The sequence below is a fragment of the Corylus avellana genome, chromosome ca8 (assembly GCF_901000735.1).
Source record: "Corylus avellana chromosome ca8, CavTom2PMs-1.0".
In the NCBI taxonomy this organism is placed as follows: domain Eukaryota; kingdom Viridiplantae; phylum Streptophyta; class Magnoliopsida; order Fagales; family Betulaceae; genus Corylus; species Corylus avellana.
This window is the reverse complement of record NC_081548.1, coordinates 22,304,769-22,332,368: the sequence shown is the minus strand read 5'-3', so window position 1 is coordinate 22,332,368 and position 27,600 is coordinate 22,304,769. Positions and strand designations below refer to the sequence as shown.

General features: G+C 36.6%; 1 protein-coding gene and 1 long non-coding RNA gene across 7 annotated transcripts; one reads left to right on the top strand and one right to left on the bottom strand.

Moving 5' to 3' along the window:
• LOC132189584 (uncharacterized) lies at positions 1 to 27,457 on the top strand. Of its 3 annotated transcripts, XR_009441047.1 has the most exons (7): positions 2 to 226; positions 309 to 404; positions 577 to 637; positions 10,680 to 10,837; positions 20,222 to 20,340; positions 20,451 to 20,673; positions 27,190 to 27,457. It is a non-coding gene; the product is annotated as an uncharacterized LOC132189584 (long non-coding RNA). The 3 variants fall into 3 exon arrangements; XR_009441046.1 differs by lacking the exon at positions 27,190 to 27,457 and having other exon boundaries at positions 1 to 226; positions 20,451 to 20,822; XR_009441048.1 differs by lacking the exon at positions 27,190 to 27,457 and having other exon boundaries at positions 1 to 226; positions 567 to 637; positions 20,451 to 20,822.
• On the bottom strand, positions 11,986 to 14,852 carry LOC132189583 (agamous-like MADS-box protein AGL16). Of its 4 annotated transcripts, none has more exons than XM_059604327.1 (5): positions 14,614 to 14,852; positions 12,799 to 12,898; positions 12,660 to 12,701; positions 12,488 to 12,571; positions 11,986 to 12,363 (listed from the first exon to the last, which is right to left on the bottom strand). In XM_059604327.1, exons 1-5 carry the CDS (start codon positions 14,652 to 14,654, stop codon positions 12,013 to 12,015), a joined length of 618 nt encoding a protein of 205 aa, XP_059460310.1. In that variant the 5' UTR covers positions 14,655 to 14,852; the 3' UTR covers positions 11,986 to 12,012. The 4 variants fall into 4 exon arrangements, with proteins under 4 accessions (XP_059460310.1, XP_059460308.1, XP_059460311.1 ...); XM_059604329.1 differs by lacking the exon at positions 14,614 to 14,852 and having other exon boundaries at positions 12,054 to 12,119; positions 12,209 to 12,363; positions 12,799 to 13,004; XM_059604325.1 differs by lacking the exon at positions 14,614 to 14,852 and having other exon boundaries at positions 12,799 to 13,004.
• Positions 27,458 to 27,600: the final 143 nt, after the last annotated feature.

The following is a 27,600-nucleotide window of genomic DNA, read 5'->3' as shown; positions in this document are numbered from 1 at the left end:
ATCTCATACTCAGATATTTTTCATGTCTCTTTCTCCTCTTCCTTCGCTCGCTTTCTGCTCTCTCTTCGCTACAATTTCATTGACTTTCCTCATGAAGTGGATTCACTGTTCCCATTCCGCGTTTCGTTTCTTCTTTCTCTCTCAGCTATTCCGGCCTGAGATTGCGATTTTCTTGACCTAGGGTTGGCATCGATGCTCTTTCCTGCGTATATTTTCGCTTAACGAGGTTTCGGTCGTCGTACTTTTGTTTCTTGAAGGTTTTACCAGATCTCAATTTTGCTTTAACTTTTCGCGTTTCTGCATTGCAGCGTATTTTCTTGGGAGCTTGATGACCTTGAGACGGTTTCTTTTTAGGATCCGTTTGGCTGCCGAGACAGCATGGGCTAGTAACGGCAGATAAAACTGTACGAATCTTATCACAGGCATGTTGGTAGTTCTATTTTCTTTATATTCTTTGCATTTCTAGCGGCCAAAAACGGAGCACTGAAAAATGTTCCGGGACTGTGCTGCAAAACTCGGTGACACATTTTCCTTGAGAGTACTACGTTTATTTATTTCGTTTTTAGTATTTTTCAGATATTAATTGGAAGATCACAAGCAGATATCATTCCGAAGATGATCTGTCTTCAGCCATCAGGTGAGAATTTACGACTGCTTCTCTCTTTATCTTTCATATCTTCTTTTGCGGGTTTGTATATGGTGGATTGTATAGTCAGCTTTTAACTTGCCGGGTCATTCTTTTTATGGTTTTAACTTAAATTTAAACTTTACTTCAATGGACGGATTGCATTTTTTTTTTTTTACCGAGATGTGAACTTCTATGTCACGGGATATGCGTTTTGGTCCTGGTTATTAGGTTAATAGACTGGTCTTCTGTAAGAATTGGGCCAAGGCGATATTTTATGGCTGTTATTCCTGGTGAATCATCATAATTGTGACTATCGAGTTCCGTACGAATATTTCATTTTTCTTTCACTGAAGTTTATCATGGAAGACTGCATAAAATATTGAGAATGCTGCACTTTATATTTTTTATTTTTTTCCTTCCAAATGTTTTAATTGAGCACAGAAGGTACTCAATTTTATTAGTTGTATCATTTGGTAGGTATTTACATTTACTTGATTAGATGTGAACACACAATTGCGCAGCTGTGGGGCAATTTTCCGTGGTAGTAATTGATAAATTATACTCCTGTGTAACATGCTTTTTTGGCTATTCTCAAGATTGTAGTACTATACTCCCTACAATTTTTATCTTGTCTCTTTGTTTTAATTTAAGTGAGGTTGTGGTGTGGGGTGGTAGGCCTTATTAGTTTGCTAATATGGGTTGTTTTGTGATGATACATGAATGTCTATATGAATTTTTATGTGTTTTTTTTTTTACTTTGATGGAATATATAATCACACATTACTTATGAAAAAAAGAATATATAAAGACAAAAGATGACATTATCAGAAAATATTGAAAAGTAGATCAGATCTTTTATTTTGGGTATGAGATGTAATCAATTATTCTATTTGTTCGAAAATATTAAAGATCAAATAATATTTTTATTTAGATATGAGATCAATTCAAATATATATATATATATATTGAAAACTAAAAATAGAACAAATCAACCTCTTTTGTTCTTTAATTAAAATCAAATCAATTGTTTATTCTTTAAAATTGGGATTGCTAAATGTAGGCACTGAAACACGAACATACCACGATTGAGGTTAACTTTCTCGAAATTAGTTCCCAAGGGGGTTGGGGAATCCAATAATAGGTGTTTTATAGTTTCAACATTTGAAAGTGTCGTTGTTTGTGTTATGGTGTTTTATAGCCGATTCCTTGCTGCCGCTTATCTGGAGCCTAGGCCTTAGGTTGGCTGGTTCGGTTCCCTAGATCCCGGTGGCGACTAAGCCAGTGAAGCGCTATAACAAAAATATGAAGGACAACCTATTCTTGAAGATGAACGATATTTTGCCTGCCGAGGCAGTGTCAGTGTTTGTTGCGCCACCTTCTATCGGCGTGATTGTTACCGTGAAGGCTAATGTTCAGAAATCTCCTCCTGTGAGGGGTTTTCTTCGGCAGGGGTTTCTTGGGCTGAGTCTCACAGTGCAGGTTAATCATCATCCCTCGCCTAAAGTGTCGATTGTTTTGTCGTCGGCTTTGGTTGTAAAGGATGTTGGGGTGGAAGGAGTTTATCCCTTCCCTTTGGGTGGTTGCTCCTCCGTCACTCTTGCTGCTGGTGAGGGTGAGGATTTCTGGGTGATTGGTTTGATCCAATCTTAGAAGTGGCCGGTTGGCTTTGGTCCGTCTTCGGAGATTGTTGTGTGGGATCAGGGAGATGTTTTTTGGGATGGGGAGGATGGAGAATTCCCTTACCCTTTGAGTGTGTTTACCCCCGCTATGCCCTTGGATTGGGATTTGGATTGTGATAAGGATGTTTGTCTTGTGGTGGGGGTCTCGTGTGAGGGGTTTGAGGATTCGACTTTGGCACCCCTCTTAGCAATTGAAGAGAAACCTTCCTCAGGAGATAGAGAGCGCGCATTCTAAGACCAGAGGTTGAAGGAAGCCGTTGAACATAGAATGCTCCATTAACTATGATGCTATATGTGCATCCTCTAGGAGTGGGATAGGCAAGGCTCACGTGTTGTAGCATTGAGTGCTTGCGTGGGCTTCGAGTCAGAGGGCTTTTGGTTTTTGTGGGGTTTGGGTTGGTGTGCTTGTTGGGTCTAAGGGTGTATTGGGTTATGTGGTTTTTGTTGTTTTTCTTTTGGGCTTTTGTTAGGTGCTTCATGTGTATTCTGCCTGTTTACTTGGGGCCACCTTATGCTTTTTAATAATCTTCCATTACTTTTAAAAAAAAAAGAGATGTGACTAGTGATTCTATGGGTTGACATATTCCTTGTTACAATTTAGAGTTCCTTTAAGTGCTTTAAAACACTTAGTTATTCAAATGATAGTGCTATGTTTGTTAAAGTTTTTGAACACACTTTTCTCAAAAAACAATTTTTTTTAATATGTAATCGAAGTTTTATTAGAAAATGATCGGGCATACCCAAGTACAAGACATTGAAAAACAACAATTTTGTTGAAAAATAATACAAAACACTTTTGAAAACCAAAACAAAGCAAACTTTTAACAAAACTTTTCTTACCTTGCAAGAATATTTTGAGAAAAGAAGTGCTGATTTTTGTTGATGCCAATGCTGCCTTGTTACTTTAAAAATGATAAGAAAAAAAAATGGAGAGGTGGCTGCACGACCACCCCCAACAGTGGAAAGGGGTGGCAGGTGACCACGCCAATGAGACAAAGGTGGCCACACAGCCGCCCCCTCTTCTTTGTTAAGGGTGGCTGCTTTCTCCTACTTTGGGGTGGTTGTGCGACCTTTATATCTTGCTTAACTTAATTTTTTTATGAATGAAAATGCAGGCTCCACAGTTGGAAAAATATTCACTATTTTCCCAAAATAGTCATGTTTAGGTTTTGTTTATCTTAGCCATGTTTAGGTTTTGTTTATCTCAAGAAAGACAAACGTTTGAGGGTGAGTAATTTGCTCAGAGATTGGAAGGCAGATATTATTTGTCTTCAAGAAACCATGATTTAGGGTATGTCTCGCAAAATTGTCCGTAGCTTATGGGGCCGGAGTCATGTGGATTGGTGGTGTTTGGATTCTAGCGGGGCTTCGGGTGGTATTTTGATTATGTGGGATATCAGGGTGGTGGAGAAGGTTGATGTTTGTGTGGGGGCTTACACCCTGGCGGTGTCTTTCAGAACTATTGGGGATCGTTCTGTTTGGGCTTTTGCTGGGGTTTATGGTCCGAACCTCAATAGGGATAGAAAGCTCCTTTGGGAGGAGTTGGCTGGAGTTATTAGTTGGTGGGACATGCTGTGGTGTATTGGGGGTGATTTTAATGTCACTTGGTTCCCTAGTGAAAGATCAAGTGAAGCTCATCTGGATTCGGCCATGATGGAATTTTCTGACTTTATTTCTGAACAAGGGCTAATGGATCTTCCATTGATTGGGGGTTTGTTTACTTGGTCGATTTCTAATGATCTCCCTCTGTGGTCAAGGATTGATCGGGTTCTTATTTCCCTAGAGTTGGAGGCCTGATTTCCAGGGGTTAGGCAGAAGAGGCTTTCCCGCCTATGCTCAGATCATTTCCCAATCATTCTTGAGTTGAGGGATGTGTCAAGGGGGAAAAAGCCGTTCAAATTTGAAAATATGTGGCTTAAAGCGGATGGATTTGTGGCCCTAGTGAAACAATTGTGGGACTCCTATGTGTTCCATGGTATGCCGAGCTTTGTTCTTGCTTGCAAGCTCAAGGCCCTGAAGTTGAATTTGAAGACATGGAATGAGGAGGTGTTTGGCAACATTGGTAGGAATAAGAGGATGCTTCTTGAAGAGCTTCGGATGTTGGATGTGAATGAAGAAAGTAGGGCCTTGGATGCGGAGGAGGTTACAAGGAAGGCGGAAGTGGTTCGAGAGTTAGAGAATTGCACTCTTATGGAGGAGGTGAGTTGGAGGCAGAAATCCAGGGTGATGTGGTTGAAGGAAGGCGATAAGTGTACTAAATTCTTTCACTCCATAACCAACTCTAATAGAAGATACAACTCTATAGATACTCTTATGATTGGGGATAACACCACTTCAAATTTGACTGAGATTAGTGAGCACATTGTTGAGTTCTATCAAACTTTTTTCTGAGCAATGCCGTTGGAGGCCTATGGTAGATGGTATTTCCTTTGATTCCATTTCGGAGGTGGAGGCTAGTTGGTTGAAGAGAGACTTTGAAGAGGACGAGGTTAAAAAGGTAGTGTTTAAAATGAATGGCAATAAGGCGTCGGGCCCCGATGGGTTTGCTATGGCTTTCTTCCAAACTTGCTGGGAGGTTGTCAGGGAGGATATTATGAAGGTGTTTAGTGCATTTCTTGCAGGAGGGATGTTCGAGAAGAGCCTCAATGCATCTTTCATTTCGCTTATTCCGAAGGTTCTCGGCGCTTTCAATCTCAAAGACTTTCGGCCAATTAGCCTTGTGGGAGGTATCTACAAAATCATAGCCAAGGTTTTAGCAAATAGATTGAAGGTAGTTCTGGATAAGATTATTTCCCTGTCCCAAAGTGCTTTTATTAAGGGTATGCAGATTCTAGATCCTATCTTGATTTCTAATGAATGCCTTGATAGTTGGTTGAGATCTAGGGAGCCAGGGGTTATTTGCAAAATGGATATGGAAAAAGCTTATGATCATGTGAATTGGGATTTCTTGTTATATTTGCTAAAGAGGTGTGGATTTGGTGGGAATTGGTGCTCTTGGATAGAACATTGTATTTCTTCGGTATGGTTCTCGATTCTAGTCAATGGTTCTCCTAATGGTTTTTTTAGCAATTTCAGGGGTTTGAGACAATGGGACCCCTTGTCTCCTCTGTTGTTTGTTTTTGTGATGGAAGCCTTAAGTAGGATGATTTCAGAGGCGGTTAATGGGGGGCTAATAGAAGGTTTTCAGGTTGGTAATATTACATTCTCTCATCTTCTGTTTGCTGATGATACCTTGATTTTTTGCAATGATATGCTCGCCCAACTACGCTATTTGCGGCGTTTATTTTTGCTGTTTGAAGTTGCATCCGGTTTGAAGGTTAACCTGGCCAAGCTGGTGTTAATTCTAGTGGGGAATGTGGAGCAAGTGGGCAGGTTAGCCGGTATTCTAGGGTGTGGGGTTGTTTCTTTGCCAATAAAGTACCTTGGTCTGTCGTTGGGGGCCTCTTGTAAGGCTAAGCATATTTGGGATGGAGTTATCGAGAAGATAGAATGTCGGTTGGCCGGTTGGAAAATGTTGTATTTGTCGAAGGGTGGCAGGGTCACGCTTATCAAGAGCACTCTCGCCAATTTGCCTACTTACTATTTGTCTCTTTTCTCTATTTCGGTTAATGTTGCTAAGCGGATTGAGAAGCTGCAGTGGGATTTTTTATGGGGTGGTCTAGGCGAAGAGTTCAAGTACCACCTGGTGAAGTGGTTGAAGGTTTGCACTCCGATTAAGGAGGGCGGTTTGGGTATCAGGAACTTAATGGTGTTCAATCACGCCCTGTTAGGGAAATGGTTGTGGCGCTATGGATCGAAGAGAGATACTTGGTGGAGGGTTGTCGTGGATGTGAAGTTTGGAAGTTTATGGGGAGGGTGGTGCTCTATGGAGCCAGGTGGAACTTTTGGGGTGGGGTTATGGAAGAACATTAGGAAAGGGTAGGACACTTTCAAAGTCTTTACGCGGATTGAGGTGGGGGATGGGACTAGGGTTCGCTTTTGGCATGATTTATGGTGTGGTGATACGGCTCTCAAGATAGCTTTCCCAGGTTTATTCATTATTGCTTGTGCAAAAGACGCCTCAGTTGCGGGTCATTTGGAGGTGCTGGGTGGCTCTAATCATTGGAATGTTAGTTTTTCTAGAGAGGCTCATGATTGGGAGGTGAATGTATTTGCCTCTTTTTTTTAGGTGTTACATTTTGCTCCAGTGAGATGAGGGTGTGAAGATAGGTTGTGGTGGATCTCATCCAAAAGAGGCCGTTTCAAGGTCAAGCTCCTCTACACGTCCTTGGCATGTACTGAGGGAGGCGATTCCCTTGGAAGAGTGTGTGGCGAACACAAGCTCCTCCGAGGGCGATTTTCTTTGTGTGGTCGGCGGCTTTGGGCAAAATTCTGACCCTAAATAACTTCAGGAAACGACATGTGATTGTGACGAACAAATGTTGTATGTGCAAGAGGAGTGAGGAGATGGTGGATCATCTTCTCCTTCATTGCGAGGTAGCTTATACTTTGTGGAGTGCCTTTTTGGGTTGGTTTGGGTTGTCTTGGGTGATGCCGAGACGAGTTTCGGATTTACTCGCTTGTTGGTGGTCTATGGGGAGGAGGGGGAGTGCCGCGGTTTTGAAGATGGTGCCTACTTGCTATTTTTGGTGTTTATGGAGGGAGAGAAATAATAGGTGTTTTGAGGACTTGGAGGGGTCATTGGAAGACATCTTGTCCTCTTGCTTTCATACATTGTACCTCTGGACTGTTGCGCATGTCTTTCCGGTGTTGATTAGTTACGATGATTTTCTTTTTCGCTTTTCCCTTTCTAGTTGGGTGATCCTGTTGTATACTCCCAGTGTACTTTGGGGTGCCTTTACGCTCTTATTAAGACAGATTATTACTTATCAAAAAAAAAAAAAAAAAAAAAAAAGACATAAAACACTTTTGATAGAGTATACCAAACAATTTTCTTCTGTGTACTCAACAAAAAATACTTTTCAAATGTGGATCCCACCCAAAAAAGATTTCCCAACTTTTTGTCACATCAAAAACGTTTTCCTTATAATGGTAGATGTTGGTTTCAACTTTTTGAAACCAACATTTGCTGGTAGTTGCTTGTTGCCCCATGGAACTACTGTCTCAACTATTTTTATTTTTTTATGATCTCTTTACACCGATTTTTATATGATCCCTTCACACCTATTGGTCAACTTTTTGGTACTAGAAGAGCAACCTACCTTAGACTGTGCAATATGTAATATTGTGCACACGTGAAATAATAATGCGTGCAATAAAAGTTCATTTTCCTCTTTCTAATAGGGACGTTAATATAAGTCAATAGTTTGGTTGCCTAACAGTCACTGGATTGGTAAAGCCATAGTATGTAGAAGATACAAAGGTGCTAAGTTTTACGTACTTTCTTATGCCCTTGGGAGAAGACATGGGCACCAGTCAAAAGATGCAGTGATAACAATTATGTCATAATATATTCCTTATATAAGAAATCTACTTCAAGAAAGTTGCCAAAGGAAATAGGGTTTCTATGCAATATGCTGCATATAGTGGAACTTTATTATAGTAGGAGGGGTTGGGCGAACTTTCAATATCATACCAGATTTGTGGTATGGGGATATGACCCTAAAGGATGCCCTTACAACTTTATTTGGTATTGCCTGGGGAAGGATGGTGTTGTTGTGACTCACTTGGAGCTTTCTTGTTTTCAATCAGTGGAGTGTTAGCTTTACTAGAGCGGCTCATGATTGGGAGGTGATGTCTTCAACTCGTGTTTTAGGGTGTTGTACTCACTCAGAGTGTGATAGGTAGGTGAAGACAAGTTTTGGTGGGTCCCCTCCAATAAAGGAATGTTCAATGTAAGATCATTCTATAGTGTCTTGTGTTATAATGTTGGCTTCCTTTTCCCTTGGAAGAGTGTTTGTTGGACTAAGGTTCCCTTGACAATGGCCTTTTTTGCTTGGTCAACGGCCCGAGGAAAGTTACTTACCATGGATAATTAGAGGAAACAACACATCATTGTGGTTGATAAGTGTTGTATGTGTAAAAGGAATGGGGAATGTTTACCGTGGACCATCTACTCTTTTGTGATGTTGCTAGTGCCTATAGAATGTTTTCTTCAGTTGATTTGGGTTGTCATGGGTTATGCCTTGACAAATAGTCAACTTGTATGCTTATTGGTGGATTGTTGGTAGCACTCGGAGTGCTATTGTGTGGAAGATGATGCCTTTGTGTCTTTTGTGGTGTCTATGGAGAAAAATGAATGACATAAGTTTTTATGTAATACATACATGTTGAAACAGGTCAAACGGGTTGTGTTTGGGTTGAAACAGGTCACACAGGTTGTGTTGGGTTAGGTCAAATGGGTTAAGCAGGTCGCGTTTGGGTTTAAATGAGTCAAAATAATCGGCCCGTTTAATAAATGGGTTAAGCGAGTCGGCTCACTCGTGGGCTCATTTTAGGGTTGAAGAGTTTGACTTATTTAACTAAATGGGTTGTGTACAGGTTAACCCTTAACGGGTTGGTGGGTCAAGTAGGTTGACTTGACCCCGACCTTGACCCGCTAACATGAATTGCTAGCCCTAATCCTAACCATTGTATTTTTAGGTGAAATGATATTAGTCATTCGGAAAATTATTGGTAAAAATTAAAGTCATTTTTCAATGCTTCCTTTACCATAATCAATAATGGTTGTGGTATTGGCTTTGCGAATGGTATTGATCATTATTCTAAGGAAGTGATTGTGACAACATATCATAGAGGCAACAACACGGTGGTAATGTTAGCATTGTAGTGTTGATAGTGGTAATGCTGAAACCTCATGAAGGGGAAAGATGCTTAATGATGTTAGGGTATTTTTTGTATAAGAACTATGATGTGAGTAATGGTATGGTAGTGGTAGTGGCTTAATTAATACACACGCTGTTAAAGCAAGTTATGATCCTTACATCCTTCTAGCTTAATGAGTGAGTCTTATTTGTTCCTTAAAATGTATCAACATGACAAAGTGAACGCTAACACTTGTATTATACTCTTATCAAAAAAAAGAAAGAAAAGTAAACTTAGGAATTTTCTACAATTGCCTAATGGGCTTTCTAGCACCCATTTTATTCCAGTCATGCATCCCTACATAAATCTACTTCAGTATAAATGTGTACAAGTAATTTCTTTTAAGGCTAGTACCATTGGTGCATATTTGTGGGGCTCTCACTTTGATGAGGATTTCTTTAAAAATCTTATTGTAAACTCTCATAGATAATTTTTTTTGATGAATAATAATTTATTAGAAGAATGGCAAAGTTCTTGTACACAAAAAGTAAAAAGATACAACCACCCTAGTGGTGTCTGAAATCTAAAAAGTTCACAAGATCTACTAGATTCGAGGAGGAGAAATTAGGAGCATAAGTTTAAGCCCGATCTCTCTCATAATAATCTTGGAACATGTTGCTGAGTTGAAATTATTTGCAGCTCTGGTAGTAGACTCTTCATTATTGTTGTTTATTCATTCTGTCAGTATTTTCAAAGTTATGCATTATATATGCCTATGCAAATGTACAACCCTGTTTAAGCAAGCTGAATTTGTAATTCAAATATATGCTGAACAATTCCAAAGTTTTCTTAATTGTTTCAAAGGAATTTGCGATTACTTATCATAAGGAAAAAAAAAAAAAAAATTGTTTGAAAGGAGTTGGCACAATGGTATATCCCTTGGCCAAGTACTACTTTATAAGCATTTGTTTCTAGGAAAGTTGAATCTGTGTGGCTTTTAACTGTTTTACATAATTCGGCTAGAGATATGCTCAGAGTTCTTGCCAAATTCGCCATCTTTTGTTCTAATAGTAGATGATTTTAACTCAAATTTGTATATTGTTTTTTGTAGCGTCTCAAGCCCTGCAACTAGATATGCTGATAGGTATTTGACCCAACACGTTAATTCTTCACGTTGGAGATTATCAATGAGGAAACTTCTGTAAATGATTTTTTCACCCCTGACCTTTTAAATGAATAAACTTTTTTTTTTAAGGGATCGGGTATTTCGTAGAATCTAGTATTTCAAATGGTTTAAAAGCACTTTACATCGTATTTAATATTTATGCATGAATTCTTTACTGAGAGCTGGTAGGACCGTTTCTCTGTAAGCTATGCCTGTGGAGCGTCAGTAACTAAACTCTTGTCACAGTTTATGATAATACCAATTTTTTTTTTCCTGTTCTCAAATAAGTCCCGAGTCCCAAAAGTGATTTTACATGACCTTACCTTTGTTGAAAGGGAAAACTCTTTTTCTATTTTGCAAGAGAATTATGATACTGGATTTATGCCTTAGTTTTCATCCTTGGTGAGTGGGCGCGTTCATACTAACCTAGATCTTTTCTTGTAACTCTCTCTTTTTTGTGCAGTTTTAAGTTTGATGCAAAAAGCTGAATCTGAACAAGTGGCTCAGGATGATCAATAAAGCTGTCTTGTTAAGTAAACCAGTAGTGGCCGCTGTTGCGCCATTTAAAGCTGCAGATCTTCTATTCTATTTGTGGATTCAAGTGACATTGAACTTCTGCCAGTTAAGTATTATATTCATAAAATATTTTATGCATCTTGATAAAAACTGGTCCAAGCTCATTGACTTTGATGGTAATTAAATTGAATATTGCCTAGTTTACGTTTAGCAAACTCTATGGTGTCTTGTTCCTGGCAGCTTAATAAATTTCTTAGCAAAACTTTTTCTGCCACTTTTTTTTTTTTTTTTTTTTAATTTTCTTCTTTTTGCCCTTTGTTTTTGTTATATCACTTATTCCTTATACTGAAGTATTCTTTTTTGTCTTTTTATGTAAAGAAGGGTCTTTTTTTTGTTTATACTGAAGTCTTCTATGATGCTCTTTATTGCAATAAAGGTAATGAAATCCTTTTTGAAGTTACCTGTATAACATGGGGTAGGGACAGCAAGAAGGTAGGTGCGACTTTGCTTGGTTTTTGAACTTCTTAAATGTGTTGAAATACACAGCTCTGTTTCAACAATATTTTGTTTGAGATGCTTTTATAGTTATGCTTGCTTGTGTATAAGTTAGTCTTACATGAATTACATGTTGGTGTCGGTTCTTTTTTTTCATGCAGATGGTTATGTGCATTTTCCCCCATATCCTCTTTACCAAAAAGATAACTAGTATCAACCTCTTAGGGCATCCACATATGGTCCTTCAAACACTATTTTTCTTCACATTTTGAAGAACCACACCTTAAAATCACACTACTCCAGTTCTTGTGCATCCTTCATTTTAAAGAAAATTCTACAATGATCCTTCATCTTTTATTTTATTAATTTCTCTCTTTAAGTCTAATAAAAAACTTTTCCTACTCATCTCTCTCCAAAAGCTTCAAAAAAGGAATGAGATTGAATATTTTAATGGAATAGAGAATTCAGTAGAGAAAAAATAGAGAATGGGATGCAAATTGATTTTTCAAAATAGAAAAAGTGGGCTGTTCTTCAAAATTTGAAGAACCGGATGTGAATGCTCTTAGCCGGTTTGTCCATTTCAATGATAATGACTAAAAAGACTGCTAAAAAATGCGCGGTAGCTGCAGTGCATTTTCAATTAGAGTCTTATTACAGTTAATCTTATCACACACATGCTAAATTTGTTTTTTTTTTTTCAATTTTTTTTTTTTTTTATCATTTCAAACGAGTGCCATTTTACTGAATTGTCTCTGGCTTTTATATCATACGTCACTGATTCTGAATTATGCCACTGATAGAAGCATAAATCTATAACCATAGGCCCTTTTATTTATAGAGACCAAGCGACATCCATCGCCAGTTGCATCTTCTGTGCTAGGGCAGTTGTAGTCTGCTGCAGCCATCAAGGAAACACGTTTTGGATCAATATTTTGGCAAAGTAAATTGGTATTCATGATTGAAGTGTTTTGTGTAATGTACCCCAGTTTTGTAGCTCTTGTTGGTGTCTCGTAGTTTTGTTGCTGTGGTTGGCTAAGCTGGAGATGGATAGGTGGATGTGAGTCCTCTCCAATGCCAAGACCATCTAAGAGAAGGGAAGTTTGGTTTGCTCCATTCACATCCCTTGTTCCATAAACCTGGGATCAAAAACTTTTCTGTTGAGGGTGATTATAGAACATCTCAAATTTGGTTTAAGTTCAAGGATTGAATTATATTACTCTTATAAGAGATTATTGTTGTATTAGTTTTCTAAGTTAGTACCTTCTTATATAATTCCATGTTTTCTTGACGAATTAGGTTTACCTTCTTATACAGTTCCACATTGTCTTGGTGAATTTGCTGCCCCTGCAACAAAGACAATGAAATTTAGCTATGTGAACAGTAAAAGATTAAAATGAAGACAAGCTAAGATGCCATTGTTTCCAGGGTTAACCTTTCGGTTTAATTCTTCTATTTCATCCATTAAAATTTGGTCCTACACAAGTAAAAAAAGTATTGTAAGTAGTGTGCATGTGCTTCATATTCAAGTATTTGGAAGAATGAACTTTGTATATGGGAAGAAGCTTTCAAACCTTTTTCATTCGAACACCCCGTAGACTCATTTCCAATTGGTTCTCCAAATTCTGCAAATCTTTGACACTCAAACCAGAAAGCTCTTCACCCATCATTTGCCTGTTATGGTAATAGTTGTTATTTAAGCCTTTAAATTTGCATCTTGAACATATTAAATTCATTTGTGAGGAACATTTATGAGATACAAGGGGCCATATCTTCTAACTATAACATTACTGCTACTCTTTAACATTCTTAATATTGACTTTTGGTAGTTTCTATACTTCGAGAATGATGCAAGTGGTGAGACGAGGTGTAGGAGTCTGGTTTTATCTATGATTCACCTTTTTTATCATACTTGTCTTTTTTCTTTTAATATTAATAGCTTTTATTTACAAACACAGATTATCTTTTGTGAGCATACAATTGCTCCATTCCCCGTTCCCTGCAATTCAAGTTCTCTAGGTAGCATGTATGATTATTATTTTTGATAAGTAATCAAAATATTATTAAAAGCGTAAGGCACCCCAAGTACACAGGATGTCATGTCAAATCTATTTCCAAAATTGTACAAACATTTTCTTCGCTGTATGGCATAGTATTCTGGATCTGCTTTTTTTAACATGAGATATCTAGCGTGTTTGTAGCTTGAGATCGGGGAGCATGTTAACTAGGCCCAGCATGGTGTATCCACTGGGGAGTAATGACTGTCTACATGCCTTATTTGTCAATCTGGATGATCTTTCTATAATTACTAGAGGCATTAGTCGAGGTCAATGGTGTAAACATGGTCTGGGAAAAGTCTTTGTGGCTTTTATTCTGAGCAAGCCTCAAGGCAAAGACAAAATCGTAGTGCCTTTTCGAGTGGCTTTGGATTCTACCACCCCTTGAAACATATTGTTCTGAAAATTGAAATCTTTCTACAAACAATTCTAGGTACGAATGAAACCAAGTTGCTTCGAAAATCATAATTTATTTACTACATTTCCTTCTTGTTTGTAGAAGTTCTTAAAATGTGACAAGTATTTGGTCATTCATAACCAAAAACATTGGACAAATAACATGGCTCTTCTTTTTGAGCTACTGCATCCAATTTAATGACAAAAAGATCATTTAGAAAGCAAATACCAGCTCCGCAACTCTAATTTTGACTTCTTCAGGAGATGGAACTACTGTTTATTGCCTTTTTATAACTTTGTATTGGCGTTGACTTTATTTCATTTTACTGCTAATTCTGCAACTTGGCTTGGAAGGAAATTTTATCTAGCTAAATTAGAAATTGATGTTTGGAGCAATGTAACTTATGTTGACATAGTTTTTTTTGTGGTCTTATGGTGTGTATGGTGGTGATCTACCAAAAACTAGGGAAGGGTACATGAGAAAAAAAATGTGTCCTTTTCCTATATGCTATAAGGAAGATATACATTTATATAAATATGCTTGTATATGCATGTATGTATGAATATTAGCGTGTAAAAGCCTGTGTTCACAAAGACAAGTAGAGAATTGTATATTTTGATTGCTGAAATTTAGATGATATAACTTGTTTTCTTGAGCGTAAAAAAGTTATGAATCATAAGATTGAGAAAGAAAAAGCTTTATGATAGGTCTCGCACCAAAAATACTGATGCAAATGTTCTTCACTTGTTTGTTCAATTGAAAATGGTGTAAACGCATGGATAGTGGCACCATGTTTACAAGTGCCTGACCAATTTAGTTTCAATAACACAAAATTTCCTACTTGTAAAGGACTTTTTAGTTATGCGTTTCTCTTATGTTGTTTCTTGCTTAATATGTATTATAATAAATTCAAATTTACAGGGAAAGGATATTACCGATGGTTTTCTTGCAAGTTTTGCAATTGATGCTTTAACATTGCTGCCTCCCTTTGCCAAAACTAGCAAGTAAAAAAAGCAGAATTGATTAATATGACTATAGGAGAAAAATGAAATAAATAGTTATGTGTTCAAATATTACCATGAACATATCTGAAATGAATAAATTGTCATAATGACCCCAGAAGCATATTGTTGATGAATTACTTGTCAGAGGTCTAGAAGTAGCATATGCAATACTACGAGGATGAATATAGTAAAAATGTTAAATTATCAATAAGTATAGAATTCTAGCAACTTTATTATGTACTATACATATATGTGCCTGTGGGTTTATATGTATGTATGTATGTGTATTTGTTTGTGTATGAATATGTGTGCTTCAAAGTGTCCTTGTTTATATATATATGCTTCTACTGCCATGTGCGTATGCATAGGCACTATTTGTTGCATGTATCTGTCTTATATATATACATGTGTGTGTGTGTTTTCCACTTTTTAAGTGATAGGTTTGTTAAGGGTGATTGAATTCGGGGCCCTTGGGGGGATTATAGGGATGAGAAAATCCATCATTAGTGGATGGTGTCTTTATCTTCTTCCATGGGCTCTGCTCTGCCAGAGCACCCAAGAACGCTCAGATGTATCCCTTTTTTCTTTGAGATGTTGTGTGTTAATAACTTGGTTCAGATTGCAATAATTCTGGTTGAGCTCTTTCAAGATATATTAGAACTACATTTACTATTTTTTTTTTTTTTTGCAGTGAATGCCCACTTTTGGTATCACCTAGTCACTCCGGTACCACATAGCGTTACTATGTTGCTCTGATACCATTTGTAAAGACACAAGAAAAGTGCTAGCTACATCTTTGCTATCTCTCCAAAAGAACTAGTCAAATTGTAATTGTAGCTCCTTAGAATCGTTTATAAAGCACAATCTCATACAGTGAGGAGCCAATGTGGGACTTAGCACTCATAAACCCACTATATGTGGGCTAATTATCTTCCCAATGTGGGATTGGGGTATTATACTAGGAACTTCCTTGCTGCTTCTCTTTTTGAAGTCTTATTTAGGTAGAGACGCTGTCTTTATGTTATGTTCCTTCTCTAATCTATTTTAGTTTCTTCCTATATGGAGCAAAGCACATACTGTGCAGACTTTCCTCCCTTCATTATTTAAAATTTGGCTTATAAATGAGCATTATAGCTCAAATACAAATTCAGGAATTTCAATTCCACAATTAGCCTCAAGCGGATTAAATGTAGATAGTACAAACATTCATACCCATAGTCTATATCATTCTCAAATCAATTTATGCTTATGAGTTTTTTCTTACTTCTCGGTATAGGGTACGATAAATTGGTTGAAACTATGGAATCCATTTTCTTCTGGTTGGAATATTGAGTTCTTTTGTCTAGCTTCTTAATTCTAATTAGATACTAATTTTTGGAAAAGTCTAATGGCCTGATGATTTCTTGTGCAAATCCAAAATAAGTATTTGAGTTGTAGGCATATTATTAGAGAAGGGAATCCAGATATGGGTGTTTGGAGGAAATGACTGGTCGCACCACAAAATAAAGAACATAAATATTGAAGCATTCTAGGACATACACAATTGTATCTTTGATAGGCAATGATGGAAGAGTTTAGCAATTTGTGTTCTTGCCGACCCCTAGTCCTTACTTCTTTCTGGACTTTAATTTTCCTTGTATGCACCACTTAAAACTGAAGGAAGTAAGAAATAAAATGGTGATCCTTCCAGGAAGTTTTAATACTGCTTTTAGGGTGAGTCTAACCAGTGACCGTGATATGAGCCTTGTTCAGAGCTCCATGCTTCCACTGAAGCACCTCTTTTTCTCCTTTTCTTCATCAAGAGGGAACTCAGTTTGAGAAGCAATTGAAACGGGAAGCAACTTTCAACATTTGGGAAACTGGAATATTTGACTCTTTATTTCAGCATTATATTCTGCTCCCTTAGTTATTGAACTTGGGGGGAAATCTATATGTCTTCCCACTTCACTTCCATAATTCTTATTTGAATTTTTTGCCTGAAATTGTGATATTCCTTCTCTACTGATCTTTCAGGACAAACGAACTATCTTTTAATGGAGTTATGTTGAAATAGTGCTGCAGCACTCGGGAGCTTTTTCTTCATATCACATGTAGTGGTCTTTGGCTGCTTTCTTTCCGTAATTGTGAACTAAGAACTGTAGATCACGTCTTTGGCTGATCAGACTATGGTTTGACCTAGGTTACAAAAACTATACTTTGCTGGCAGACTACTCATGTCCATTAACTTTCTTTTATCCTAAATGGTTCTTTCATGCTTATCTATGAAGAAGTGTAAGAAAAGAACAAAAAAATGGAGGTAAGTTCTTAACTGATTTCTGTCTGTACCGACTCAATTTGGTGTGATTGATTCACAAATAAGATTTCAAGTATCAGCTTAAGTAAAGCTTAGATATCACATTATTAATGATGTCCGCAGACACCCCTTGATACTCCAGTTTAACATTCTGGAATGAACTCTGAATTTGATTTGGCTTTGTGTAAGATTTAATGCTTAAGGAAAAGTTGACATTGGGTCAATTACTTGGAAAACACATATACAGGGAATCCGGAAAAAATATGTAGCATTCTGTTGTGATCATTTGTGGTGTATAGAAGCAACATTAAGGGATACAGGAGAAAGTGAATGAGTATGCACAGACATGTGAATGAGAAACTTAGACTTTTTAAAGGAAATATTTTGCTACTCATGATAACCGAAATGCACATCTCCTCATCTTTAGAATTCTTGGTTAGCAGCAACTATTGTAGGATTACAAAGTTTATACTTTATGGAGCAGAAGCTGTTCAGTACTTCGAATATGGAGTATATTTCCTTCCTTTTTTCAAGAGATTTTGTTTTCTCACATGCTTTTTGTGTTATTTTTTGACAGAACGTAAACATATTTAAGTGAAGCTGCATATCTATGCTTTAGATATTGCCATAGTTATCATATAGGTGGGTACAGCAATTAAAATATCTTGGGTTTTATTTTTTTGGGTGTGGTGACTAGCAGCAGATGAATTTATTTAAGCATAAGACTTGAGGCTTTGGCTTGGTCATCTATATCTTGGAAAACTGGTTGATGTGTATTTGGAGAAAATACTTAAAGATAAAAGGCTTTGGTCCTTCTCTGTATGACATTCTTCAGTGATCCGGCTAATGATGCAACCTTTCACAGATTTGGATGATGTGTTTCATGTAGCACTAATCCTTTTGTTTAGAATTTATTCCATCATGTATGTTTTTTTTTTGATAAGTTAAAAAAAACATATTCCATCATGTATGTTTGTTCTGTGCTTCTATATTTTGTTTATTATTTATGGCTAAGGATGAATTTTCAATTAGGTCCAGAAAGATAAGGTACAAATGGCCCTCCCCAATGGTGCCTAAACTGGGAACTAGTATTGCAATGACTGAACTGAGAGTGAAATCCATGAAGGTGGTCCGTATAAGAACACCAAAAAGGGACAACATGAACAGTAGATTGGGGGCTCGCTTTATCAAAATACACTCAAGTTGTCCCTTCCCAACTTAACCTTAAGTTTGCAATGAATAGAGATTGAGGAACTATACTAACAAGCAGTGGAATCTTATTATTTTAAAATTTTTTAAATCTAGTTTAAACCACCTTCTTTCTGGGCATCCTAGAGTCAAAACTTAGGGATTTGGTGGCCTTTGAATTTGTAGCAAAAAAGAAGCCATCACTCAATTAAGAAGCTGCTGAAACTACTGATACATCAATATCTATGGAACTTTGCTAGTTGAATTCTATTTCTAGAATGTAATGCTGGTAGTCTCCAGTCAAGAATCCATTCCTCAAATGTTTGTTTTTTTAATATTGTCTACAATCTAGTATAGTAGTTATCCTTTGTGCCAACGTGTTCTCATTTATGCAGTATGAATTGTCCTGTGGTTCTTGAATATAGTTTCCATTTCTTTCCAGTATAATGGACATATTTCTAAAAGCCATATGTTTGTTGCCTGATGCAGAATTGAATTATATGAATATTTTTATTTCAAACTTTATGGTAGTCTATATGCTTTGTGGTAACTCCGCCTGTGTCTAATGTCTTATCTTTGCACAGCCGGTCTCAATCCTAAATAAAGGAGGGTTATGGTAGTTGGAATGCCAACCAAAAAAAAAATCTCATCATAGCTTATGAACATGAATCCTGTGATGTTTATGGCTATGTTGAGTTGATCATACGTGCTTCTTGCTTTATTTTGACAAGGTGTGTGTAGGTAGCCACTGTGGTATCCAGGTGCTTGGTCTGAGACTGTTTGCAGAACAGTAGTACATGTAGTCGATTAACTTTGTGTGAATCGCAAATTTAGCAAATTTCACTCAATGGCTATTAAGCAGCAGTACATGTAGTATCCAGGTGTTCCATCGATGATGTGATTGGAGGAGGAGGGCAGGCGGACGTTTGCAAAGGCTCATTGGAATGTCATTTTTACTAGGCCAGTACAGGATGGGGAGGTGAATGTGGTATTCTCTTTCTTTGAAATAATGTATTCTTTTAGAGTAAGACAAGGAGACGTGGATAAAATATGGAGTCCTTCCAAAAGAAGCAAGTTTGAAGTAGAGTCATTATCAAGTGTTAACCAGTTCTACTAGATCCCCGTTTCCTTGGAGAAGAGTATTTGCAGAGTTAAAGCTCCTTCGAAGGTGGCATTTATTTTTGTATGACTGGCAGCTTTAGGTGAAATATTGACGCTGGATAGTTTGAGAAAGAAGAATGTTGTGGTAGTAGAGTGGTGTTGCATGTGCAAGGAGAGTGAGGAGTCCATTGATCACCTTCTGATTAATTGTGAAGTAGCAAGAGTGTCATGAAGCTCTTATCTTTAATCTATTTGGGGTTGTTTCGGTTATGCCTAGAAGGGTGAAAGATTTGTTGGTGAATCGGGGAGTTCTAGGAGGTATTTTGGAAGTATGGAGGTTGGCTTCATTGTGTTTAATGTGGTGCCTTTGGAAAGAACGAAATACTCGGAGCTTTGAAGATGTAGAGACTTGGATGATAGAGTTGCGAAAGATAATGTTCAACACCTACATTCCCTGTAGCCTTTTTGCCCTTTTTCAATTAGAAAACACCTACATACTTGGATAGTAGCACATAATAGATTTTTTTTTTTTATTCTCTCTATTTTTGCAGATTTAACTTTAGTTCATCTTTTTCTTCTGATTAGAGGGTCTCTTGTATACTTTTTGTGTACTGGGTTGCGTTCAGCAGCTTTTTTAATGAGTTTGAATTATTTATTAAAAAAAAATGGCTTAGCTTATTAATGAAAATAGCATCGTTATATTACAGCTTGCCAAGCCAGGTTATTGCATTCAGTTCCTAGGCTTAGATATTCTTATTTTCATTTTTTAGGATGGTGAATCAAGTATGATTAGTTAACATTTAGAAGAAAACTATGTGAACAGAAAAAATGTGGTTGTTGTCTATCAGCTGTTTTATGGTGTATTTTATGATTCAAATTTTTTATGCTGTCATGAGCTGTCGACCAGTATGCATTCATATAAAATGCTGATGCTGTTACCATATCTAATTTTTACAGGCTTGATGAACAGAGTACCTTGCCACAACCGCTTAAAAACTAAAGAGATGCCTCTGTTGCTGCTCCGGGTAGTAGTTTTATTTGAAGTTAAAAGTAAAGCCATTCCCATTACAGAAAAGGTTGACCTTGCTGATCCTTGCATACTCTATCTATGGTGATGCTTTTAGAGAACCAGCAATGCTTGGAAGGATTGTGAGTTGTAAAATTTGCTATCTTTATTGTGACGCAGATTCAGTAAGAGTATAATCTATGCCTTGAACGTAAATTCACAGAAACAAGTTGAGGACTGGGTACTGAAGAATACCTTGACTTCTGAGGCCGGGTTCCCAAGTTGGTGATGATCCTCCTTTGATTTGCTGTACCGTTCAATTACTGATTTCATGCTGGTAAAAGCATATTCAAATTTTATCAGAGAGGCAGTCATTGCTGTTTGTAACAACTTCTACAAAAAGGTAATCATAGATTTTCAAGAATCACCTGGTAGAGATCATTTATTGAAATAAAACATATATAGTCTAGTAACTTTATCATGTAGAAGTTTTCCTTTTTCCAATATGGAATTCAATCGCACTTGCTCCCAAGTGTGGTTAAATTAGGTCAAGTGACAACATCTTATAGGGAAATTCGGCTGCAAGTGGACATATTACAACATCTAGACTTTAAAAAAATAAAAAAAAATTCTTCTATTATCAGGTTGCCTTTCTTCTTTCTTCTTTCTTTTCCTGTTTAAGAATATAGGAAAATAATAATAAGATTCTGTTTAAAGATTTATTATATCGAAATGAGTATGATTAGTATAGATATGTAATGAGCACTGCTTAGCAAAGAATAGTATTACCATTAGTCTGACAAATTGACCAAGTGTATTCTAAACTAAGCCACTCTGTAATCAAATTCAGTTAGAAGTTAGAACTTAGCTAGGCATGATGTTTAATGGTATACCATACTCTGTCTTGAAATTTGATCTACAAATTAATGGGTGTGAGAAATCAAGATTCTTGGGTTCCTATTGTTCTTTCATCAGACTGCTCTTGGTGTTGGTGGTAGTCAGTAATGACAAACTGCATTTTACAATTTGTTGTTCAGTTATGAAATTGGGAACAAGGTCCTGCAATTCCCCAAAATTGTGGTGGCCTGATTGAGCCACAGCAGCCTTTGAAGAAAACAATAAATAACTAAATAAAATAAAGGGGTAGTTGAACTATTCCTTGATGTGGTCAACCACCCTCTTGAGGATTAGTCAACATTAGGGCTGAGTAAATTACCGATTAACCGACTTCCGACCGATTTTGACCGACATCGACCGTTACCGACTAGATGGCGAACAATAGGCAGCATGATTTTTTTTATTCCGAATTTTTCGGTTCAATAGGCGGAAGAGGTTTTTTAACCGAACCGACTTTATCGACTGACTTTCGACCGACTTTACTGACAAAGATGCCACTTTTCCACATGCTGACATTACCGACACCGACTTTACCAACCGCATTTAGTTTGAAATGCGAAATAAAATAAAATTTGACGGAATAAGTCGGTAAAATAACCGACTTTACCGACATTGTCGATTCGAAAAGCGAAAATAAAAATTTTCTACCGAAACCGACATTACCGACCGATGTTCAGTCCTAGTCAACACCATTTAAGGGTGGTCAACCGTTTCAAGAAGGTTGTTGGGGTGGTCAAATTGCTCTAGTCACACTCTCATGGGGTGGCTAATCACCTCCTTGGAGGGGAGGTGGTGGGGGTGGTTTACCACGGCCCACGCCTGAACCATCTAGAGTGATACCCCTCTGAACCCTGATACCCTGATCACACTGCCTCTTATTGCCCCCCTTGATGGCTTGAGGGTTCAAAGATGGTCTTTGAGGGCTTGATGAGTGGTTGCACTACATGCTTAGGTTGGCCATGGCCAACCACTATCTTCCAAGGGTAAAAGGTGGTTCTCCTCTCCCTAACCACACCCCTTGGGGTGGGCTCACCCTCGGAAGGGTAGTTGGACAATCCCAATTTTTTTTTTTTTTTTTTTTTAAGTAATAAGTATATTATCAAAACGCACATAGGGGCGTAACCTATGTATACAAGAGGTATATAGAGAAACCCTTATTGATTAGAAAAAGAGTTGCAAAGCTCTAAGAAATCAGAAAAGGTGGGCTCATTTGAGTTCGACCAAGTTCCGCTCCAAGAGAATAGAGTATGTAATGCCAACTTCCTAAACTCAATCATGACACTCTCATTATCCTCAAAGTTGCGTACATTTTGTTTTCGCCATAAACACCATATCACACATTGGGTGGTTGACCACTAGTTACCCTGAAAGGCTTGGTTTTTTTAAGTGGTTTAATTTAGTTCGTTCATTATTTCATGAATTGCAAGCCCTTGCAATTTCGTCAAAATGTAGGGGACCTTAGTCCATGAAACTAATTTTTGGTTGCCAACCCTTTATTCTTGAATGCAAAACATTGAATCATCGTTGTTGCCTTCATTTTGCCATTACCGCCTTCACTATTTATGCCTCTATGTCAACTTCATCCTACAGTCATCACTATTATTACAATCTTTGAACCAACATCATTGTTTGGTGACTCATTATTTCGATGAAATCATTTTTTTCAGACTAAGAATCATATCAATATATGACATCAAACCATCTCTTACTCTTAGTTTGTGTTCATGTTATCATCATGACTGTTATTATTGGGACAATTTTCTTCAAATTTGGTTAGAAGAAAATTCTGATCAGTTTATTAAACTAAAATTGTCCTTTAAGCATGCAATTTTTATATGCAACAATGCATGTTAGCATGCTCTATTGCATGTGAGCTTCATGTTTAATAGACTGAATTAGAAAAAAAAAATTTCTAGCTTAAACCGGAAGAAAACATTTTCGTTTATTATTGTTGCTGTAATACTTCATTTTTATTTTTTTTATTTTTGTACTTCATAATTTATTAATTCAATTGATATAGATCTAAGTTGATAGAATTCACCTTTATTTTGAAGAAAAAACAAATTAAGAATTTTTAAAATTATTTTTCAAACAAAATCTAAAAGATTTGACCCTGAATTTCCTTATAATAGTCTTTAACTAGAAAATTTGTAAACCCTTCACAAACGGTAATGTATTTGATTTACAGCTTATTTTACACAATTAGGATTTTTTTTTTTTGTCGTTGTCAAATACTAAAATTTGGCACCACTTCATCTTAGATAGGCAAGCCACTTCTCTCTCTTTCTAGAGGGAGAAGCTCTCTCACTTCTGTTCTTTCTCCTTGCAAGGCTTCCTATTGCCCTGTGAAGTTGTTCTAAGGGAGGAGGGATGTAGATTTGTTTGGCAAAGCCTTTCTTTTTCTTTGTTACTGTTCATGCACCATTTCCCAAAAATATCAACATCAAAACATTCTAATTTTTTTTCACTTTTTATATCACATCATTCACTTTTTATTACTATTCAAATAAAAAAAAAATCACTACAAAACAATTTTTTTTTTTTTTTTTTCACTTTTCTATATTACTTTTTTCACTTTTTTATACCAAACATTCTTACTTTTTGTTTCATATCAACTACAGTATCTAAAGAAAATGCTTTTCCATCCCTTCTCCCTTCCTCACTTAACTTTTCCCGACCTTGGTTTTCTTTCTCTTTTTTGCTTTTCGTCCTTTCCTCCCCTTTGTGCAACAGATCCACGGCATCCTTCTCTCATACATAATAGCCTCCCTACCACTAATAAACCACACAAGCCTTCCTCTTCTGCGGAACCGCCAATCTAGGCCTCGTCTCCGTCCACCTACAACTCCCCGTCGATCTCATATTTGGTTTTGGCACTTTTTACATATTTAGTTTTCACAAATCATATCTGTCTTTTTTCGTCGGCCCTATTTACATACACGCCTCATCACTGCCTTCCTTGGCCATTTTGTGTCCCATTGCCCATCTATGTGCTATCATCGGACTCCAACTTGCTGGCGCGTGGTCTTCACGCATCAGCGCTTCTTTCACATGTTGTCACATAACTCACATGTCATGTCCTTGCCTTTCGAATCATGTTCCCCTCTATTGTTGCCGTTGTCAAAGGGTTTTTCTTGTCATTGTATTTCTATTTTTAGTTTTATTATTGTGTGTTTCATGTTGTGTTTTTATTTTTTACTGTTTTGTGTATTTTTCCATGTTTTGTTGTTGTTGCTTTCTGTCTTGGGTTTGTGTCTCCCTGTTCTTATGTCGTTTGATCTATTAAAGGAGGCTTCCTTGTTGATCCTCGGCAATACCATCATTTTAACAACCACTCCACAGTGATTGTTGTCATTACCTTGTGCGGCTTTTTACTGTGCCGTATTACCATCTGTAGCCGCCTTGTGCGACCTGTGAAAAGGTCTAGATTGTTTATGGTTCCTTTGGAATCATTAATGGATCCAGTGCCTAGTAACAACTATTTGTTACTGTTTCTTTGTTGCCTTTATCATTTGGATTTTGTTCTTAGGATGCCCACCTCTTTATGGTTGTTCAATCCCTTGTAATTCTTTTCCCATTATTGAATAGGAAAAAATAAAAGCATCACTTCATCTTATCCAAAATCTAATCCAAATGGGAATTCTTTTAATGTGTTATGGAGTGTGCTTTTTGTTTTTGGTTTGAGAAGGTGAATACAGTTTTAAGTGTTTTATATTTTTGGTTATTTGTTAAGGTTTTCATTTTGAATATAGAAAACAGAAGTGAGAAGGTGAATGTTTTAACATGATAATATAGTGCAAATTAGATAGAGGATTTATTGAAACCATTGCATAATTATAAAGCTTCAGACAACCAATAAAAATAGTTCCCAAAATTCTTCATTCTAGTATGTAGTAACTAGTGTCTTGTAAGTTAGAGAATAATGGAGAGATCCTTGCGGAGAAAAAAAAAATGTTAGAATAATGGTTTCTTAGAAAGTTGGTGTCTATGACAGCTTCCTTGGAATTTCCTTTTGTTCTTTTGTCCTTTTTGAGTGTGTTCTTCAAACTTTGTAAAGAATAATTCAGTTATAACGCTAACTATAATGTGTGTTTGTCCTGCCAATATTAAAATGGCATGATATCCTTGTTAGAAAACAATACTAACTCTCACTAGGAAAAGAGAATAAGAGGAAAATAGAAAAATTGATCCTTGGGTGTTCATTCATTTTTAAAAATTGTCCATAAGTTTCACACCAAAAAAAAAAAGAATAACTCCGTGGGTTTTCACCTTTTAAAAAATCAGTTACTCTGTCAACTTTTCTATACAAATTGCTGAGAAAAATTTGGCTCCAATTTAGCATTCACATCTCACTTTGCAAAGCTAATTTATTCTTTTACAAGAAATCATCAAAAGTTTTCTACATAAGGCTCTCCAATTTGGAGAGACTTTGTGCAAAATACTACAGTAGTGAACAAACTTGTTGAGTGATGTAACACTATGTAAAAGTCATGTCAAAAAAAAAAAAAAAAAAAAAAACACTATGTAAAAGTTGAAAAATTATATATATATTTTTTATATTCTCCCATACTCTCTCTCTCTCTCTCTCTCTCACACACACACACATTTGCAACAAGATGGATGGGGTGAAGGACAAGAACAACATGTGGTAGCGGTGAGCACGGTAGGATGTCGAGCTTCACTGGCGAGTGAGTTCTGGAAGGTGGTGGAGCTGCCGAGCTTCACGGTGGTAGTGAGCAACACGAGTAGAGAGAGAGAGAGAATTGAGATAAAATAAAAAATTATTTAAATAATGTAGATAAAATTTTAGAGAGTTGGTTGTATGGGGTTTTTGGAAGAGTAGGTAGTTTTTGTTTTTTGAACAATCTTTCTTGCATGGTCGACCTCTCAATATTACCTTCTTATAATTCAATTTTTGCATAAATTAAGAAAATACCATTTAATTTAAACAATTTCATAACTAATTCTTACCGAAGAAAATAACCATAGCATTAATGGAGCCTAAACCTAATTTTCCCTTTATAAACCCCCTGTGCAGGGCCAACCATCCCTTTTCTCCTTGCCAGAAAATTTGTCTTCAATTATTCTAGAGAAAAAGAGAAGAAAACTCAGCCTTTTCTTGCAACCTAGCCCGAAATTTATTCAAGTTAATCTCCTTCATTTCTTATTATTTTTCTTTCGAATAAGGAAAATATCTTTTCAATCTTTCGTGATATTTTTCCAAAAATAGCATTCTTCAAAATTTGTGAAGAACAACAGGCCATAACATTGTTTTTGGGCTTTAAGCTCAAGAGTATTATAAGCCCAAAGAGGGCTTGAGAAGAGCCCAATGGGTTAACCCTGGCCCATTCTCCATGCCATAGCTTAGGCCCATCATTGGTGGTGAAGATCAATTTCCATTTGACCAAGGATTTGTTGAGGTTCCACTTGTAAGAGCAAAGGCTCATTAGACCTTGAGGGGTCGGGTTCAGCCATAATTTTTTTAAAAAAAAAACAAATTATAGTTTAAAAAGACTATAGTAGCCTTAATGTTGAACCCTAGACTATAGTAGCCTTAAAATTTATAGTTTAAAAAGACTATAGTAGCCTTAAGGGGAAGATCAGATTGTCCTAAGTCTTAAGGGCGACCTCTTAACTTCATTGATTCAAAGTGTTTAGCCATTCAGTTAGCCTCACCACCCCCGCAATAATAAAGGTAAGTGATGATATACCACATCCCTTACAAATAAATATTTGTTACAAGTTAATTGCTTTAGAAAATATTTAATTGTGTTGAATATTTATTTATAGTATTAATTAAATTGTGGTTTAAATGCTCCTCTTCTATTCAAAAATATTAGTATAATTAAATTATATTTTTACCCTTAAAAACCCTAAGTATAAGACCACATTTTTTATGGAATAGTAAAATAATATGTTTATTATGAAGGTAAAATAATATGTTTATTTAGTGAATTATGTGATATTGTTACTATATAGTTTTAATTAGTTTGGACTGAAACTTATGTTGTTTTTCATGTAGGAGTTTGATTCATTTGAAATAGATGATCGTAGTTGGAACTCGGAGCTTGCTAAAGATAATATGGCGATGGATATTAACAAGAATTTCGAGGATGACACTTCAACTCTATCTATTTCCAATTATGTTAATAATTGATGTCGACGCTTAGTGAAGAGACTTTATCATGTTATTTGTTGGAGAATAATCTTTTTAAAAATTTTGTTACTACTATGTTTGTTTATTTAGATGGACTTTATTGGACTGTAATCTTATTTTGATTGGATATAAATATTGAGTTGGGTTATATTTGACATCGAACATATTTGGTTTCATCGAATCACTAAACCCTAACCCATTACAGACAACCATACGGAAATCAAATAAGCATTATTTGAAATTGTCTTAATTAATGTCTTGATAATGGTTTTTGAA

Excerpts from the sequence above, each read along its gene's own strand:
- LOC132189583 (XM_059604325.1), bottom strand. The coding sequence starts at position 12,960 with ATGAATTTAATATGTTCAAGATGCAAATTTAAAGGCTTAAATAACAAC. Across the intron at positions 12,572-12,659 it reads TAGAAGAATTAAACCGAAAG|GGGCAGCAAATTCACCAAGA; the intron begins GTTAACCCTGGA and ends TCTTTGTTGCAG. Across the intron at positions 12,364-12,487 it reads ACATGGAATTATATAAGAAG|GTTTATGGAACAAGGGATGT; the intron begins GTACTAACTTAG and ends TTTTGATCCCAG.